We start from the raw sequence: 13,073 nt of genomic DNA, 5'->3' as shown, positions 1-13,073 counted from the left end.
GCTGGCATAATTATTATGCGAAATAAGATATACCGTTTGATCAGTTCATTAATGTTTTATTATGATTTACGATTGATTACCGCTCGATATGCCATTGCCAACGACTTTGCCACTGATTTTGGCTATTTGCCAGAAGTAATCAGCCACATCGGTTACGAACTTGGTGGATATGTCCTGAAGTTTTTGACCCGTAAGCAGGGTCTTGTATTGCGAGTCGGTGAGTCCCGTCTCGGATTCCCGGTTAAGTAGTAAAGGAGAGTCCTTGAACTGTAAAAGGTTATTTGCAGAAATTAGTTTTATATTTATTTAATAGAAATTAACAGGGACTTTTACCTCTTCAAAAGTGTCCAGCCACATTTGATCCTTTTTGTCCATATCCTTCTCTGCAATGGCTTGGTTTAAACGTGTAATATATAGACTAATATCCTGGGATCTCTTTGTCTGGGGATTCAGAGCCGCCTTAACCTCGGAGAAATAAGCAATCTGAGATCGGAAAAGGGAATCTAGGAGATGGACTGTCTCCTCCTTGGCCTGTCTCTCCAACTCCCTTTGCAAAGGATCATCGGAATTGAATAGATGTGGATTCGTTGGTTTGGCAGCCGCTATTAAAAGCTGTTAAGTAAAAGATTACTTTGAACTGGGTGATTCTAAGGGAGTGTTTATAGCTTTTACCTGAGCCAAGAAAAATAAGGGAATACATTTCAGCAGCATTTTTTGAGAATATATTTTTCAAGCCTCCGAACTCAATGAATGGTGTTTTTAAACTAATTGCTAAAAATAATAGACACGCTTTGATTAGCCGTGGGATGTTCCATTCTCTCGGCAAGGTGATAAGCTCCCGAGGGTTTCTCTTGCTTGGGAAATTTCGTAGCGCTCCCCTGATCGCTCTGAAGATAATAATTTTTTCCCAATCAAATTTGAGAAATCTATGTCGTTTTAATTGCGACTTAGCAAAAGTTTTGAGACACGTTTTTGGATTCAGTGAGACCAAATTGATCTATCTTATTTTTGTCAAGGTCTGTCTAGCTGCCTGGGTGGTATAGCACTCGCATGATTCTGTTATCAGTTACCTAACAAACATTGGGTTAACCTTGCCAAGGGTATGGTAATAAATAACATAAGTTGGCATACACAAAGCAAATATTTTGTGTGTGTGGTGCTAAATGTTAGCAGATACAAATTCAATAAAAACGTACAACAAGTACAGATTTTTTGGAACAAAAATAATATATCCTGTTCCTGATCCTTAGCAGCTTGTTCCTTAATAACACGATTTTATTAAATTTGTTGTATACTTTGGTATTTCAATTTGTTTTTAAAAATATTATATATAGGATTATAATCCCGAGATAAAATTAAATAAAATATATTTTATTTTATACTTATAAATATTTTTATTTAATTGGACATTCATCCCTTTTTGAAAGTCTTAACTGCATTTATTTTTCATTTTCACCGAAAAGTATGCAACACAAACTGAGTTCAGCCCTAAATTAGGCAATCAAACTTTCTACCACTTTATTTATTGAAATGCCAAAAATTATGCTACATTTTTTTTAAAGAACAATTAAACGATGTTGAATAGATTAATTTACGCACGTTATGCGTTTTGAAATAATTCTATTGTAGGGTAGAATAGTCTGTGAAATACCAAAAAAATGGGTTTTATTAAAGTCATAACAAAACAATTTTTATTCATCCTTTCAAATGTACCTAAAAAAGCTAGAACTAGCTGATGTACACAATTGGAACTTAATGACACCTGAACAACCTAAAACCTAATCAACTTTGGCAAAAGGAAATGCTATTATAAGCTTAATCTGTGTGATTAGATTAACCAAATTGCTGGGGTGTTTTTGCGTGTTTTCCAGCTACCGGTGGTCACAAAAATAAACCGATCGCACATGGTTTATGGCTCCCACGTTTTAAAAACCACCAAAAATTCTATGGCATTATTTGAGTTGGAAAATACTGTCGACTTTATTGGTTATTGCATTATTAGTTTCCTCCCGTGATAATACCAATGATATCACTCAGAGTACGATCTCCGATCAGATCGTTGCAAATGGGAGTGGCCTGTTCATCGACCCAGGAGGCCACAAAGTCGGTGTTGTCGTTGATCGTCAGGGTGACGAACTCCTCGATGACCTCGTTCAGTTTGCGATTGAAGATGCGGTACTTGGAAAGGTTCTCAATCTCCGATTTCACATTGCCCACCGAGGGATAGACCAGGACATCCTTCACGCGCAGCTGGGAGGTGAACACACCCAGCGAGTAGCTGATCCTGCCCTGAATGTTCAGATTCTCGAGGGCAAAAAAGGCGCCACCGCTGCGCTTCATGCGATAGCCACTGCCCATGTCCAAATCGTATTGGGTCGTCACATTGACGCTGGGAAAGTTGAACTCGAATTGGAAGCGACTCCTGATCATATCCATTTTCATCACAAGAATTTCGTATTGATCGAGTCCCTGCAGCACAAGATCTTCGACTGCCAGAGTTCCGCTGAACTCGCCAGAGCTGAAATCCAGGGATCTCTTGGCCATCTTCATGGGTGCCATTACGGGGATTCCATAGTCCGGACTTCCATTTTGCAAGACTCCCCTAAACGCCTCAAATCCTTCCAGAATCACGCTGGAGATAGAACGGTCCTGGGCTAAAAAAAGATGTTTGTATTAACTTCTGCAAAGATTGAACTTTGTGTTTTTAAATCTCACCTGACAAAGGTTCGGCCACTTCGGCACCTTGACAGCTGCCCAGAGCCAAGATAAGAGCAATCAGCAACACAGACTTCATACTTCTTATAGCACAACTCACTAGTTAACCCCTTCAGCACACGAAATCCACTAGTCGAAGCCTAGGAAAGCCTTTCCTCTTATATAGTAAAAAGCCCATTGAGATAAACTATCTTTACAGTTAGAAAAAATTCAGGTGCCTATAATGGATTAACGAGAAATTGAAGAAATAAAATACAATTAAAATTGGAGTAACAAACAATAAATATAAATATTTTAAATAAATAAAAAAAATATTTAAGCTCTATTATGAAAAGGTAAACATTTATTTAAATAAAATTACAAATGAATACATTTTAGGAATAATATTAGGGGTATTCCTATTAATTAAATAATACTGCCATCTCATTTTATCAGAAAAATGTCTTTAGTCATGTCTAAAGTAATAAATTCTTGCAGAAAACAGACTACTTAGCTCTTATATTACCTCTTTTACATTAAATTAAATTTACATTAATTTTTGTAAATTTTAACACAAATTTCCTTTCTGTGTTGCTACTGAAGTACCCTTATTAATCGGCAAATAATTTGGCAAAGTGTTTTATGGCAGATAAGACACAACTTGAGATTAGACCCCGCCTTTGAAATAGGACCATAAGTGATAGGTGTTGTAAATGTTTAGGTTTTTAAAACTTCACTTAAGTATATAGTTAGGGATGCAGACAGTCCAGTGGAAATCCCCCCCGCCAAAAAACAAAAGAGCCAGATGACGAATACTTGATTCAAAACGGTTGTTTAATGACCGATGATTTGTTTACCACTCGAACTCGGGAGGAATGCAGACCTCCTTCTCACCGCCCTCACCACCGGATCCGGAGATGATTTCGGCAATGCTGAGATCGTCCAAGACGCTGTTCACCGCCGGCAGGGCAATGGTCTCGATGGTATCGGCAATCAGATCCTCGTTCTCATTGATGGCCAGCTCCACGACCTCGGCGAGGTATTCGTTCATCTTCTCGTTGATTTGGCCATCGCCCAGAATGCCCTCGATCTCGGAGTCAACCTCACCCAAGTGGGTGCGCACCTCCAGGGACTTCAGCTTCAAATTGCCGCTTAGCATGCCCAGGGAGTACTTCAGAGTTCCCCAGATAACCATATCCTTGATGGTGAACTTGGCGTGACCGGCACCGATGAGGTTCACGGTGAATCCGTACTTCTTCAGCAGCACCTTCAGGTCGTAGACGGTGTCCACGTTCACGTCGCGGAAGGAGAACTTGTAGGTGACCTTGCTGGTCAGGGCATTGATCTTCATCTCATCGATATCGAAATCATTCAGACCATTGAGGCGGAAATGATCAACGGATCCCTCAGCCTTCAGCACGCTGGTGTCGATGTCAATATCCTGGTGATCGATTCTCAGGGGAGCCAAGGGCGGAAGGCCAAGGCCGGGGAATCCGCAGGGCATCTGCTCCTGAATACCCTCGATCAGCTCCACAACCGTGCTGGAGATCGAATGGGTATCTGGTAAATAAATGGGTGTAAATCAATATAATAAAATAATATATATATGATTTAGATTGTCTTACCAATGGGCTCGCCCACGGAGGCCGCACTGGCAACGGCCACAAAAGCCAAAAGAGCCACGAAGATTTTCATTATATTGCTTTGACTGAGAGAGTCCTAACCAACTGTTCGTAGTACGTACGGTATTTATACTACTCAATCGTCCGGCCGCACGAGCCGCTTTTTATACGATGATCCACCTTATAGGTGGGTTGGTGATAAGGAGGGGGCTTCGTGCCCTGATTAGCCACCGGTTATATTCGATCGATGCCTTATTGCTGTCTTATCTCGGCCAACGATTCCCCGGTTGGCAAATTTTTTAATTTCAATGATTAGTTATATATACATTGGGGCACTTATCCCGAGGAAATGATCAGATCTCCCGGGGGGATAAAAAGTTAGATAGTTTGAGCGAGTCAAACAAAAACATTCCCTTCCTGTGATCAAAGTCTCTTTGGGGTGTGTCTTTAATGTTTGAATTTAAATGGTATTCTTTTATTCCCTTTTTTTTTTAAAAAAGGTTTGTTTCCAAGGCCACTAATCTCAGCGATCTTAAACACACTTTTGATTGTTACGAATTAATTATTATTTAGAGATTATAAAGTACTTAAAAAATACATTTATTTCAAAACTTTCCATTCATTAAAGAAAATTATTGCAGGTGTTAGAACCCAACAGGATTATTTTTAAAGGTCATGCAGGTGTTTAGAACCGAAGAGGAATATTTTTTAAGTATCTATATATTAAATGCGCCAAACACCTGAACCAGGAAAAATAATGATAATCTTATTCTTCATAAGTTTTATTTTGGTTTAAAATAATCCATGCACTTCTGAGAATCTAAAGTCTGCATAAAGTTTGTTTTTTGATTTACAATCAAACCATTTTCGAGTGCATTGAGTGATTTATGGCCGATAACTGGACACGGCTTATTTAAAGGACTTACGGATGGGTCTATTATTAAACATTTCCAGACGGTCATGACCAGATGGCTAGCCGAATACTCTCTAAATGATTTATGAGTCCTAAAGTTTCGGCCAGTCCTAGCCCAACAAAAATATCAGAAAATCATTTACCAAATGTGCTAGTTGGCATTATAAAATCTTAATCAAAACAGTAATAAATCACTTTACGAGAAGCCTTAACCTTATGAAGAGTACCAAGCAAGTCGATGAAGCTTCGGTGACAATAGAATTTACCCCCAATCGAGTGATACGAATCAGTCAACAAGGGGTAATCCGTGGACACCTGCATTGAGTTTGACGCAGTTTTACCCCCGGTAGTCTGGGTTATTTGCCTATTTAATCCCGGTGATAGGCAATATATATTTTTGTTAAATGATTTTGACACTCGATTGGCCAATTGGCCGTCGAGATTAGGCCAAAACAAGGCACTCAAGTGCGATACAAGTGTTCTTTTTGCTTTGTGATTGAATTCCTTCGCCTTAAATCGGTAGCCTATCGTGAATCGCGTGTTACGTTCATCGCAGTTCGGCTAATCAGTACAAACGATTAGCAGTGTTAACCTGGCCAAGTGATCCCGCCTCCTCGCCGCCGAATGCCAGCCCCCAAGCTTTGCTATAAAAGCCACTGACCAGCTGAAAACAATCAATCAGGTGGCTATACAATGAAAGCTATCGTGTGTGTTTTTGTGGCCCTTTTGGCCAGCGTAGCTGCCTACGATGTGAAGCTCCTCAGCGAGGAGGAGTGGAACCGTCTAGTGGAGCGTAATCGTAAGTAATCCCAAGCCAAAGTCTCTTGAGATTTAATTTACCGAACCAAAAACAGCTGCCAAGCCCGATACGCAGGGTCTGATCTTGAATGGATCGGCCAAGAAGGCCATCAAGGGTTTGATCAACCAAATGCCCTGCGGCTGGCCCCAATACGGAATCCCCCCACTGGCGCCCTATACCAATGCTGATCTGCGCATCCATCTGGCCGAATCTGTGGTCGAGTGAGTAACTGATACTTAACCAGAGATTAACCTAAGGTTATTTAATTTTTTCACCTTTTTTAGTTCCCTTTTGCAGTTCCTGCGCTTCCGCTTCGATGGCCTGGAAAAGATGGAGATCAAGCAGCTGAAGGTCAGCTACACCTTCAGCAAGAAGGTCAAGTTCAGCTTCAACCTACCCCTGCTTACTGCCAGCGCTCACTACTTGGATACCGATACTTTGGTCGATATGCTGAGGCAACTGGGATTGTCTGTGCGATATGAGAGCTCGGGTCCCTTGTCCTTCAGCCTCACGAATCTCTCGATTCAGGGCGAGTTCAAGTACAAGATGCCCTTCATCTTCGGCTCCATCAAGATCTACAAGTTCAGCTGCGTCGTCGGCCTGGGCGGAGTGTCCTCGAACATTGGCGGTGTGATGGGCAATGGAAGGATCAACGAGTACATTAACGAGATGATCGACAAAGAGGTGCCGGCGTTCATCAATGGTAACCAGAAGCAGATCAGCGCCAAGATCGAGGAGATCTTCGTGCCCCTGGTCAATAACTATCTAACGGGTCACAAGATCTGGTATCTGTTCAGCATGATCGGTGCCACCACCGGAACCTGCAATCCCACTCCCGCCCCCTGGTTGGCTGTGGAGTCCAAAAAGATTGACTAAGGTACCAAGCACACCATCAATAAAAAGCAATCCAAGCGAGTCCACGATCTACGTTTTAATTAGTCTTCAGCTATCTCCGTTCAGTATCACCTTTTTGGCCTTATCGCAGGGGATGGATTTTGGTATATAAGACTCTGGCCGGGGGTTGGCCAAATCAGTAGCAAGTCTAGTTGCTAAAAGCCACAATATCAAGCATGCGTTTCCTGGTAGTCTTGGCCTGCCTGGTGGCCGTTTGTGCCGCCGGCACTCTGCCCAACAAGGTGGAGCAGCGTCTTTTGGAGCTGGCGGATGAGAATGGTGACATCGATCTGTTCGAGGAGCCCCAAGAGGGAGTTGAAGGTGAGAGGAGGTCAAAAAGATAGGGAAAGAAATTTATTTTTTTTTTATTTGAATTTGAATATTAGTATAGTGTTGTTTTACAAATAATAATTATTAATACTTCCTAATAAAGTCATAGAACAAAATGAATGCAATAAATATATATATTTTTCTTTTATTTTTTTTTTTTTGCTTAAAAATTTAAATCAGAATAATAATATAATAAATATTAATTCATTATTTTTTTCTTCAACTCATTTGGTTTATGTTAGCGAAAAGAAAAAATAATAATTTTTTTTTTTTTGTGTCAAAAAATGTAAATTTTGAGTGTAGTGATGTGTGAGATTACTGTAACTATAATTAAAATAACAAATATTAATTGATTATTATTTTGTTTGTTTTGTTTATGTTACAATTTTAAATGTTTAACTTAAAATTTGTATATAAGATCATAGCGAGGGATAGCAAATCTCCACCAATACCAATGTGCTTCTAATTAAAAATCAAAAAAAAAAATCCTCCAGTTGCCCCCCAGTTCATTGTGTCCTGGCAGGCGCGTCGCTTCATCCGCAAACTCCAGAAAAATATGGAGTGCGGATGGCCGCAGTACGGCATCCCAGTGCTGGCCCCTCTGCGCATCGAGGAAATCGATCTGGACTTCAAGAAGGGCATCTTCGAGACCGTTAACAATGTGTTCCACCTGAAGGTCGCCGGTCTGGATGACTTCAAGATCCAGAAGTTCAAGCTGAACGTGATCACCAGCAAGGTGACCTTTGATTTCCTGTTCAAGAACATCGATACCACCGCCCAGAAGTACAGCACCGATACCCTGATCGATGCCCTGCGTCAGTTGGGTCTTTCCGTGGAGTACGAGGGCAACGGCGAGCTGTTGTTCGACCTGGTCAACCTGCGCATTGCCGGCACCCTCAAGTACAAGCTGCCCATGCTGTGGGGCTCCGCCAAGATCACCTCCCTGAAGACCACCATCTCGCTGGAGTCCGTACAGTCGGACATCACCGGATTCATGGGCAACGGCAAGGTTAACCGTGCCATCAACAGCCAGCTGGAGAACATCGTGGTGAAGGCGATTAATGGCAACCAGGCTGCCATTTCCGAGACCATCGAGAATGCTATCGTGCCGCGAGTCAACAAAATGCTCAAGGGCAAGGACTTCTGGACTGTCGTCGATCTGATCCTGTCCAGCAGCGATGGTGAGAGCGAGGACGATCCGATTGTCGCCGATTGCGATCCCTCTGCCGATCCCTGGGCCTAAGTGCAGACTCAGAGACGGTCGTGAATAAATACTTGTCGATATATTCAATCATTGGTCTACTTTTGGGGGTTCTCTATTTGAGTTTTATTTCCTGTTCCGAATTTTGATATCAATCAAAAGATGGTGGTATAAAATTAAGAATTCTTAATTCATGAAGTGTGTTTCTCAATAATTTTTTTAGTTTTTGGATATGCCAAACTTGAATCCCAAATTTAAACAAATTAATTATATTTGTTTTATAGTTTTGCTAATCATTTTATTCTGCAAGAATTCAAGAACACCAACGTTTATCTCCTTTGCACCTGCCTAATCCAATCTTATCGATTTTTGCTACTTAAGTGGCTAATCGTTATTGCTGATTCGGTGAGGGAAAAAACTACCTGGTTGCGTTGAATCATTAGCAGTTCCTATTTGCTATTCGTGATGAGAGCTTCTTGTGTAATTTTTGTGGCCCTCCTTTGCTTCTCCTTGGGCTCCGCCAAGTTGTTCGACGATGAGCTGCGCGAACTGACGGAGTTCCTGCGATTGCAGATGCGATGTGGTTATCCGGACAGAGGAGTTCCCATTTTGGCCCCAGCCCAGATAGCCTACCAAGAAATCGCCCTCAAAACTGAGAGCTTTGGGTAATTAATATTATAATTAAATTTCAAAATTAATCTCAACGAATATAAACCCCTAGTTGCAATGGAAACTTTACTAAACTGATTCTCGAGGGCCTAGATGGCTATGAATTCTCCAAGCTGGAATGGAACAACATTTTCCATACCATCAAGTTCGACATTAACTTTCCCAAGATTTCGCTGAAGAGCTCAAACTATAAACTAAATCTCCTGGCCCGTCTGTTCGGCGGTGATTTCTCCCTGTGGGGCGATGGTGTCTTTAATCTGGAGTTGATCAACTTCCGTGCTTACGGCAGCTTCGTCATTCGCCCAAAGTCGGCCACCAGTGGAGTGTATGTAAAGAGCTGGAAGGTCAACTGGGAATTGGAGGAGGCCAAGTCACAGATCACAGGCATCATGAACAGTCGCCTGTACTCGAAGTTCATCAACGATCTGGTCAAGGAGTATCTAGAGATCTTGATCAACGACAACCCCGCGGAAGTTTCCCAGTTCATGGAGGAGCTCATTGTGCCGCCGATGAACGTAGTGCTGGATAACATAGCCTGGTACGAGATTACCGCTATCATTTTGGGCCTGGTCGATGGCATTCTGCCGGTGGAGCCAATTTGCTGAAGTGCTGCCCCGTTGAGGAAGTCGACTGCCAGGTGTTCAAGTGTTTGAATGTGAATAAATGACTAAGAAAACATTTGATAACAAATATAACAAATTAATGAGAATTTTCTGGTGTTTGACTACGTGGTTTTTAGAGGTTTAACATAGTTTTAAGAAAGCAAATCTATACATTGGGAATTCTGAATATTTTTTAGCTCACTTTCTAATTATAATGAAGTACTAATAAATCATTTCTTTCTTCAACTCTCTTTACAGGTAAGCTCGATTAGATTTCCCCGTTTATAGCCAGTGAGTATATAAAATATTCCCGTTCTTCATTATTAATTTCTATTTTTGGGGGACCTCCATTTCGCGTTCTAATCGTTTCGACCATAAATTAATGTTGATCTTTGTGCGTTGAGGGGAGGCGAAAGCAAAGTCCATAATCGGATTGGGAAATGAGGAAAATCGCTGCCGCTGCAGCAGCAGCAGGACATCTCAATCGTCGGTCTGAAACCGAAGCACGAGTCCTGGCGCAGCAGGACATCGACGGGTGGTCCTGCGAGTTTCGGTCCAACACTTTCTAGCCTCAGAGATTTGCGAGTGGCTTTGCCAGCAGCAGCTGGTTTTTTTCTTTCTTTTTTTTATATCCTTTTTTTTCAGATTCTGTACAGATTATTTTTTAGATTGCGGTCTAATGTCATCATTTGTTGTTAATTAGTTCAGAGTACTATTGATCTCCTCGATCTCTGTGAGATCTCAAAAACTCTCTTTTCAAACTCTCCGGCTTTCTTTCACCGCAATGAAATTCGTTTTGGCTCATTTCATTTGCAATTTACGAGCCATCTTTCTTTTTAGGGGCACACCTTGCGTCCTCTCAAGAGAGATTGTCATAATGCAAAAATAAACAAAAAGCCGTTTGGGTTCTGCCACGAGTGCTACGTGCTCAGTGCCCATCTGTGAGATGCGAGATGTCCTGCTGGCTGTGGCATTGTCTCGAAGGAAGTTTTACGACCTACCGGACAGTCTGTTGCATTGTGCATTGTCCTTGTCCCGACTAACAGACTTTTTGGCCACAATCCGAACCCGAAGGAAGGAAGCCAAGCCATTCGAAATAGCGAAAACTGCATACGTACCCCAACCCCATCCATTTGTTGACATTTACGAGGCAATTTTCCAAAAGCCATTAAATTCTTTTAGCTGAATGTACCGCCAACCCAACCCACTGCTCTGGGCATCGCTTTGGCCTAGTTTGATTAGCCTCGATTTGTGTATGACCACAAAAAATCTACTGAACTCATCTCATCCTCAATGGGAGACTCTTAAGTGTTGGTTTTTGCATATGCCATGGGCTCCCTGGGTGGCTGCTCGAGGATCCCAGCTGGAGGTATGAAAATGTTCTTAAAGGTTCTCAAGCATCCTTTATGGGCAACCCAGAAAGAAAATCACTCATGGGTTGCTCTTTGTTTCTCTATAAGATCTAAAGGAAAATAAAATATTTTAGTAGGTAGGTTTTAACTATTTAAAACTGGTATATCTTATATAACCAGTAGATCTATTATATTTATTATTTCTAGTATATACAATGAATTAAAGCTTATAAAATCATGTAGTATGTTTTATAAAGAACTTCCTAACTTCTCAGGTATAGTTTTTAATTAGTTTATTCTTCTTTAACTTAACTTTTTTGGCTCTTGTAAGTGAGTAAGATAATTAGTTGGAATCCCTTTCATAGTTTCACCTTGCCTTTTAGACCAACCCTTCGAAGCGAGTTCTAACCACTTAACTGGCTCGTAAAATCCCTCCTTTGAAGTAGCCCACATCCCTGAAACCCATCTTAGACCAACTTTAATTGCCTACGCTTGTTTTTGGGCCTTCTGAGGGCTTTCAGGCCTCACCTGCTCACCACCAGTCAGTCAACTGCCACAAGGCTAATTGAAAGAGCGAGTGCAAAGCTTTGCTTTTCATTTTCCACACTGGCGAAAGACGTAAATATTTGCATTCTGGGCAACCCCGTTTGCGCCAAGGATTGAGTGCCAGAAATTGGGGTTAATTTAAAATTTATGATGCACTGAATTGTTGAACACTCGAATTAGGATTCATTAGAGAGCCAATTCCGAAGGGGGGAAATAAATCATAGAGTGCCACAACCCCACGACCTTCGAACAAGATAAGATACAAAATGGGTTACGACAAAGGACGGGCCTCCAGATGGAATATATTCCTTTTGTTTACTCAAAGAAGCTACCATCGTTGTTTTCCCTCTTGTTGCGCATTAAATGGGTTTTAATTTGAAACGTAGTAAGATCGCGACTTCCCTCTCGTCCTTTGCCCCTTTCGCGGCAATTGTCCTGGCCAAGTCAACGGTGAAAACGAGATGAGAAAATTCAAAATACCCAGGGCAGCACAGATTCGCTGTAATTGAGCAGCGCAATTTCCTGAAAATCGCACGCGAAGAAAAGGTGCGCTGTCCTGTAAATGAACAACCGCCGCCGAAACAAAAAAATAAGGAGAAGAAAAATATAGGAGCAAAAAGGATGCGGCAGAAGGTTGTGCAAGGATGCGGCTCAGTTTCGTACGCTTTACTTTTTATTTTTATACCCGTTACTCGTAGAGTAAAAGGGTATATTGTATTCGTGCAAAAGTATGTAACAGGTAGAAGGAAGCGTTTCCGACCCCATAAAGTATATATATTCTTGATCAGGATCACTAGCCGAGTCGATCTAGCCATGTCCGTCTGTCCGTCTGTCCGTCTGTCTGTCTGTCCGTCTGTCCGTATGAACGCTGAGATCTCGGAAACTATAGAAGCTAGAAGATTGGCATTTTGCATGCAGATTCTAGGAATTCCTACGCAGCGCAAGTTTGTTTCAAAATGGTGCCACGCCCCCTCTAACGCCCACCATCGCTTATATACGATTTTAAAAATTTTAATATTTTGGAAAAGTAAAAATGCAGTTTTATTGTGTTTATCAATACCTATCGAAATGTAGAAGAAATTTTTCAAATCGGACCATTCGTTAAAAAGTTATGCGTGATCAACGTTTTCTATCTCTATCTCCATCTCCCTCGCACTCCCTTTACCTGAGTAACGGGTATCTGATAGTCGGGGCATCCGACTATAACGTTCCCTCTTGTTTCAATTAAGGTTGACATGCCCCTCTCTGTGCGCTCATCTCGAATTTGTTTCATGGACCAAGTCAAGCTGAAAATTGCGCATTTGCCGCGAGTTGCAGATGGGCTGCCATGGAAGTTCGTCCTCGAAGGCTGCGCCCAAAGTTTTGCCTAACAGGATTACATCCTCTACTTGCAGTCTGTTCGACTTAACTTGCCTGTTTCGTCTGCAAGTTGGTCTTATCTCCTTACTTAA

The 13,073-nt window shown here is 41.6% G+C and overlaps 7 protein-coding genes across 7 annotated transcripts in view; 4 read left to right on the top strand and 3 right to left on the bottom strand.

Annotated features, from left to right (window-relative positions):
* Positions 1 to 13,073, top strand: part of CenG1A (Centaurin gamma 1A) — a 58,843-nt gene that overhangs the window by 5,224 nt on the left and 40,546 nt on the right. The window lies entirely within an intron of this gene.
* On the bottom strand, positions 36 to 810 carry LOC108069206 (uncharacterized). The gene is made up of 3 exons (XM_017159198.3): positions 673 to 810; positions 334 to 612; positions 36 to 267 (listed from the first exon to the last, which is right to left on the bottom strand). The coding sequence occupies exons 1-3, from the start codon at positions 709 to 711 to the stop codon at positions 67 to 69; spliced, it is 519 nt and encodes a 172-aa protein (XP_017014687.2). The 5' UTR covers positions 712 to 810; the 3' UTR covers positions 36 to 66.
* LOC108069205 (uncharacterized) lies at positions 1,953 to 2,834 on the bottom strand. Its single transcript, XM_017159197.3, has 2 exons — positions 2,716 to 2,834; positions 1,953 to 2,654 (listed from the first exon to the last, which is right to left on the bottom strand). Exons 1-2 carry the CDS (start codon positions 2,792 to 2,794, stop codon positions 1,999 to 2,001), a joined length of 735 nt encoding a protein of 244 aa, XP_017014686.2. The 5' UTR covers positions 2,795 to 2,834; the 3' UTR covers positions 1,953 to 1,998.
* Positions 3,508 to 4,448, bottom strand: LOC108069203 (uncharacterized). Its single transcript, XM_017159195.3, has 2 exons — positions 4,320 to 4,448; positions 3,508 to 4,254 (listed from the first exon to the last, which is right to left on the bottom strand). Exons 1-2 carry the CDS (start codon positions 4,387 to 4,389, stop codon positions 3,548 to 3,550), a joined length of 777 nt encoding a protein of 258 aa, XP_017014684.2. The 5' UTR covers positions 4,390 to 4,448; the 3' UTR covers positions 3,508 to 3,547.
* LOC108069202 (uncharacterized) lies at positions 5,890 to 6,944 on the top strand. The gene is made up of 3 exons (XM_017159194.3): positions 5,890 to 6,028; positions 6,084 to 6,249; positions 6,313 to 6,944. Exons 1-3 carry the CDS (start codon positions 5,923 to 5,925, stop codon positions 6,902 to 6,904), a joined length of 864 nt encoding a protein of 287 aa, XP_017014683.2. The 5' UTR covers positions 5,890 to 5,922; the 3' UTR covers positions 6,905 to 6,944.
* On the top strand, positions 7,063 to 8,543 carry LOC108069201 (uncharacterized). The gene is made up of 2 exons (XM_017159193.3): positions 7,063 to 7,243; positions 7,747 to 8,543. Exons 1-2 carry the CDS (start codon positions 7,099 to 7,101, stop codon positions 8,493 to 8,495), a joined length of 894 nt encoding a protein of 297 aa, XP_017014682.2. The 5' UTR covers positions 7,063 to 7,098; the 3' UTR covers positions 8,496 to 8,543.
* On the top strand, positions 8,903 to 9,831 carry LOC108069204 (uncharacterized). Its single transcript, XM_017159196.3, has 2 exons — positions 8,903 to 9,118; positions 9,175 to 9,831. The coding sequence occupies exons 1-2, from the start codon at positions 8,919 to 8,921 to the stop codon at positions 9,725 to 9,727; spliced, it is 753 nt and encodes a 250-aa protein (XP_017014685.2). The 5' UTR covers positions 8,903 to 8,918; the 3' UTR covers positions 9,728 to 9,831.

This window comes from Drosophila takahashii, chromosome 2L, assembly GCF_030179915.1.
Source record: "Drosophila takahashii strain IR98-3 E-12201 chromosome 2L, DtakHiC1v2, whole genome shotgun sequence".
Classification (NCBI taxonomy): domain Eukaryota; kingdom Metazoa; phylum Arthropoda; class Insecta; order Diptera; family Drosophilidae; genus Drosophila; species Drosophila takahashii.
The sequence above is the reverse complement of the archived record's forward strand: the minus strand, read 5'-3'. Positions and strand labels throughout refer to the sequence as shown.

Bases quoted from the DNA above. Each gene is read 5' to 3' on its own strand.
- LOC108069206 (XM_017159198.3), bottom strand. From the start codon at position 711: ATGCTGCTGAAATGTATTCCCTTATTTTTCTTGGCTCAG. The intron at 613-672 runs GTAAAAGCTATA...TTTACTTAACAG, and splicing joins CCTTATTTTTCTTGGCTCAG to CTTTTAATAGCGGCTGCCAA. The intron at 268-333 runs GTAAAAGTCCCT...AACCTTTTACAG, and splicing joins GGCTGGACACTTTTGAAGAG to TTCAAGGACTCTCCTTTACT.
- LOC108069205 (XM_017159197.3), bottom strand. From the start codon at position 2,794: ATGAAGTCTGTGTTGCTGATTGCTCTTATCTTGGCTCTGGGCAGCTGT. The intron at 2,655-2,715 runs GTGAGATTTAAA...ATCTTTTTTTAG, and splicing joins AGTGGCCGAACCTTTGTCAG to CCCAGGACCGTTCTATCTCC.
- LOC108069203 (XM_017159195.3), bottom strand. From the start codon at position 4,389: ATGAAAATCTTCGTGGCTCTTTTGGCTTTTGTGGCCGTTGCCAGTGCG. The intron at 4,255-4,319 runs GTAAGACAATCT...TTTATTTACCAG, and splicing joins CTCCGTGGGCGAGCCCATTG to ATACCCATTCGATCTCCAGC.
- LOC108069202 (XM_017159194.3), top strand. From the start codon at position 5,923: ATGAAAGCTATCGTGTGTGTTTTTGTGGCCCTTTTGGCCAGCGTAGCT. The intron at 6,029-6,083 runs GTAAGTAATCCC...AACCAAAAACAG, and splicing joins CCGTCTAGTGGAGCGTAATC to CTGCCAAGCCCGATACGCAG. The intron at 6,250-6,312 runs GTGAGTAACTGA...CACCTTTTTTAG, and splicing joins CTGGCCGAATCTGTGGTCGA to TTCCCTTTTGCAGTTCCTGC.
- LOC108069201 (XM_017159193.3), top strand. From the start codon at position 7,099: ATGCGTTTCCTGGTAGTCTTGGCCTGCCTGGTGGCCGTTTGTGCCGCC. The intron at 7,244-7,746 runs GTGAGAGGAGGT...AAAATCCTCCAG, and splicing joins GCCCCAAGAGGGAGTTGAAG to TTGCCCCCCAGTTCATTGTG.
- LOC108069204 (XM_017159196.3), top strand. From the start codon at position 8,919: ATGAGAGCTTCTTGTGTAATTTTTGTGGCCCTCCTTTGCTTCTCCTTG. The intron at 9,119-9,174 runs GTAATTAATATT...ATAAACCCCTAG, and splicing joins CTCAAAACTGAGAGCTTTGG to TTGCAATGGAAACTTTACTA.